The sequence below is a fragment of the Apium graveolens genome, chromosome 3 (assembly GCF_009905375.1).
Source record: "Apium graveolens cultivar Ventura chromosome 3, ASM990537v1, whole genome shotgun sequence".
Taxonomy (NCBI): domain Eukaryota; kingdom Viridiplantae; phylum Streptophyta; class Magnoliopsida; order Apiales; family Apiaceae; genus Apium; species Apium graveolens.
The window spans coordinates 4,781,963-4,785,094 of NC_133649.1; the positions used below are offsets into that span (position 1 = coordinate 4,781,963).

Below are 3,132 nucleotides of genomic sequence, written 5' to 3' on the forward strand. Positions count from 1 at the left end.
TCACCCTTCTTTTCATTTGTATTTTGCAGTTGGTGTCTTGGCCTTTTTGGTTGCGGAACTTCTCTGTCAGGGTTATCATTGCATCTTGTCAACGAGTGGCCAAAAGCTTTGCATATACTACAAGAATGCGACAACTGGGAATATTCAATACTTACTCAAAGTCTCTCCTCTACACCTTTTTTGATAATAATAGGTACCCATACACATGAAGGTCTAGGTGCAGAATATTCAAGTTCAAATTGGACTCGAGCAAATTTCAAAGATTCAAAATGTGCAGTAATTTCATCAAACTTAATAGGCTTTCCAATGAGCTGAGAAATCATGGTTAAACCATCACGAGACCAGTAGGAAGGTGGCACTTCACCTAGTTTGATCCAGCAAGGCACTTTGTCAATAACTTGTCATGTTTAATGATTACACAAATGATGAAATAGCAACCTCATTTCTATTAGGCCTCATTCATGGAAGCAAGCAGCGCTGCCTGAGATAAGAATTCCTCCACTGCTACTTTAATCCTCTCCGTCGTGAGGTTGATGAGGTCTGCTGCTTGGGAATGCATTTCAGCGGGCGGTACGAATGTCGGAGAATCATCGACCAATAGCTGAAACGAAACGGTCAATAACGATCCTCCGGATCCTTCTGTTCCAGTAGCAGGTCCATCAGGATGCACTGCAAATCCCGATGGAAGAAGGGGTCGATATTGGGAACTTATTCCATTCAGTATCAGATGCATATCCTCAGTTCTTAGGCGGGAAAAGACAATGTATGAAGCCACTGGATCACTGCAACTCTCTTGCAGTAATAGTATGTTCTCTTGGCTTGAGTTCTCAGCCTACAACGAATTTGTGATCGTTATAAATAAGAAAATCATTATTTCCTTTTTACTTCTACTGATAATGAAATGAAAACTTTCTACATATGCACTTACCAGAACCTTGTGTATTGAAACAGAATAGCTAGCTTCATGGCCTTTGGTAATGTGACACACTTGTTCAACAGCAGTTTCACCGGAGAGGACCTCCCATTCCCTACCGGGGTATGGAATCAGCGGCTGTACGTGGAATATTAAGGTCTAATGATTAGTTGTCAGCGTACAACATGGAATAACAGCTAATTTGGAATCTAACTATATAGATGCATGTAAATTTGTCAATTTGGCATAACAATGTAAGGAAAGTTGTTGTACTTATATAGACAGTTTAGATAATGAAGTCTAGTTACAATCATAAATTCGTCTGAAGTCTCTATATGTGCACTGATATAATGCCTTGAACCTAATGAAGATAACATAATTTACCTATAGATGATAATTTAAGAAGACCGAATAATGAAAAGTTCTTTCTAATTGCAGTTAAAAGTGGTAATGCATTTAATTTCAGGTAAAGATACCTCGCTTCCTGAGTTGTGATTGCGGAGAAAATCAAACACAGACTTCGGTGGCACTGGAAGCCAAATTGATGAAGCAGCAGATATCAGAGTACCCCTAGGTAGGCTATGATCTCTCATATTCATTCTTGTCATGACCCTAATATTGTCGTCAGTAGAATGTCCCGATAGTTCTTTCCAGTTCCCGGTTAAACCACTAATTCCTGAGTTGAAGTTTAACACCATTTTTGCAGCAAGCTTCAATAGAACTGTCTGAGCTCTTTCATCACTTGACATCACTGTGTGAAAAACATAAATGCATATAGGAGATTCAATTTTATCATGGAGCAGCAGGAATTTTTAAGTGAAATTCCACTAATGCAAGTTTCATTTACGTACCTAGTTGATTGTATTCCCCAAGAGGGGCCTTTAGCGAGATGTCATTTCCCATCTGTCGACACCTTCTTTCTAGGGTAGAGATCCATCGTTTGGCTCCAAATCCTATACTAGAATCTAGCAGAGGTTGATACATAGCTCTGATAGCCCTGCAGTCCGCATCTACATGCTCAACCCATGTAATCTTGAAAAACATTACATGAGTAAACCATAATTAGGTAATCCAAGAAATATCAATCAAGCTCATACAATGAAATACATAATATATATGATCAACATTGTATGCATTTAGTTCACCTGTGAGAATCCATCAGGTAATTCATGAATAAGGCAACCTGATGGCCTTTTCTTGCACCCGGTTACTGGGACTGGGTGTACACTGTCTAATGAAACGTCAACCACTATCCAGTCATTCTCAGAATATCGCTTACAATATCTAGCAAAATAGGTCTCACGGTTTGGGACAAGTGGTGTAGAGAGTTGATATGTAGCAGCCATCTGAATTAGATTTGCATGCAAGCATACATGATAGATTAATTATATTTCAAAAACTATTAACATGTACTGAATATAATGTTTTTGTTAACTAGACTTAAGGGGAAGATTTATAAATAAAAAAATCTAATTACCACTTGTAGGGTTCCATCATAGTCTGTTGCTCCTTCTGGATTCATCAGGACATCAACTGTCCTAGCCTTTGGGACAATTTCATAAAACATCAAATACCAGTTACTCTAGTTAACAAAAAAGATGACAAGTTAGAAAGCAAATTCATCAGTTCTAGATTGACAATGCAAACAAATACAAAAGAATTTAAATAATACTGACCACGTCCATAAAATAACTGACGAGGTTCTTGGGACTCAATTCAATCCTGGCAGTTTCACGAGAAACTTCAGATGTGAAGCCTACTTGTCTGGGGCCAACCAGATTTGGAAACATTTACTATACGCACTTTATCAAGAATCTGCTTCCATCATCACCACAATGCCTCCACAGCGGTTCAGTGACCACAGCCATCACTCTAGCTCTTCTGTCGCCCAACCGTACAAGCTCAACTATTGCTTCCTGAAATTTGTTGGCCGTCATTGCATTGAGTAAGTTATGACTGTCTCTGAATTAGTGCCACTAGTACTTTCATTTTCAAGATTAGCAGAGAGGCATATTGAGAGTCTTTGCCTCGTGCTTTTCAGGCTGTAGCATACATCTCTTTTTTTTTCAAATTACAAATGTCACGAACAAAAAGAAGAAAGTCAAGCAAGAAAAAGAACCATATTGAATGTAAACAATATGTAACTATTAAGAGGAATCAACGATCCTACGCCTTACAAGGGTTGGTTCGTAGTTACTCCAACGGTGTATTTTTGATGT

The 3,132-nt window shown here is 38.6% G+C and overlaps 1 protein-coding gene across 1 annotated transcript; it reads right to left on the minus strand.

Annotated features, from left to right (window-relative positions):
- Positions 1–448: 448 nt before the first annotated feature.
- LOC141713766 (homeobox-leucine zipper protein HDG2-like) lies at positions 449–2,850 on the minus strand. The gene is made up of 8 exons (XM_074517341.1): positions 2,759–2,850; positions 2,590–2,677; positions 2,391–2,495; positions 2,059–2,259; positions 1,765–1,945; positions 1,390–1,664; positions 929–1,051; positions 449–832 (listed from the first exon to the last, which is right to left on the minus strand). The coding sequence occupies exons 1-8, from the start codon at positions 2,848–2,850 to the stop codon at positions 449–451; spliced, it is 1,449 nt and encodes a 482-aa protein (XP_074373442.1).
- Positions 2,851–3,132: the final 282 nt, after the last annotated feature.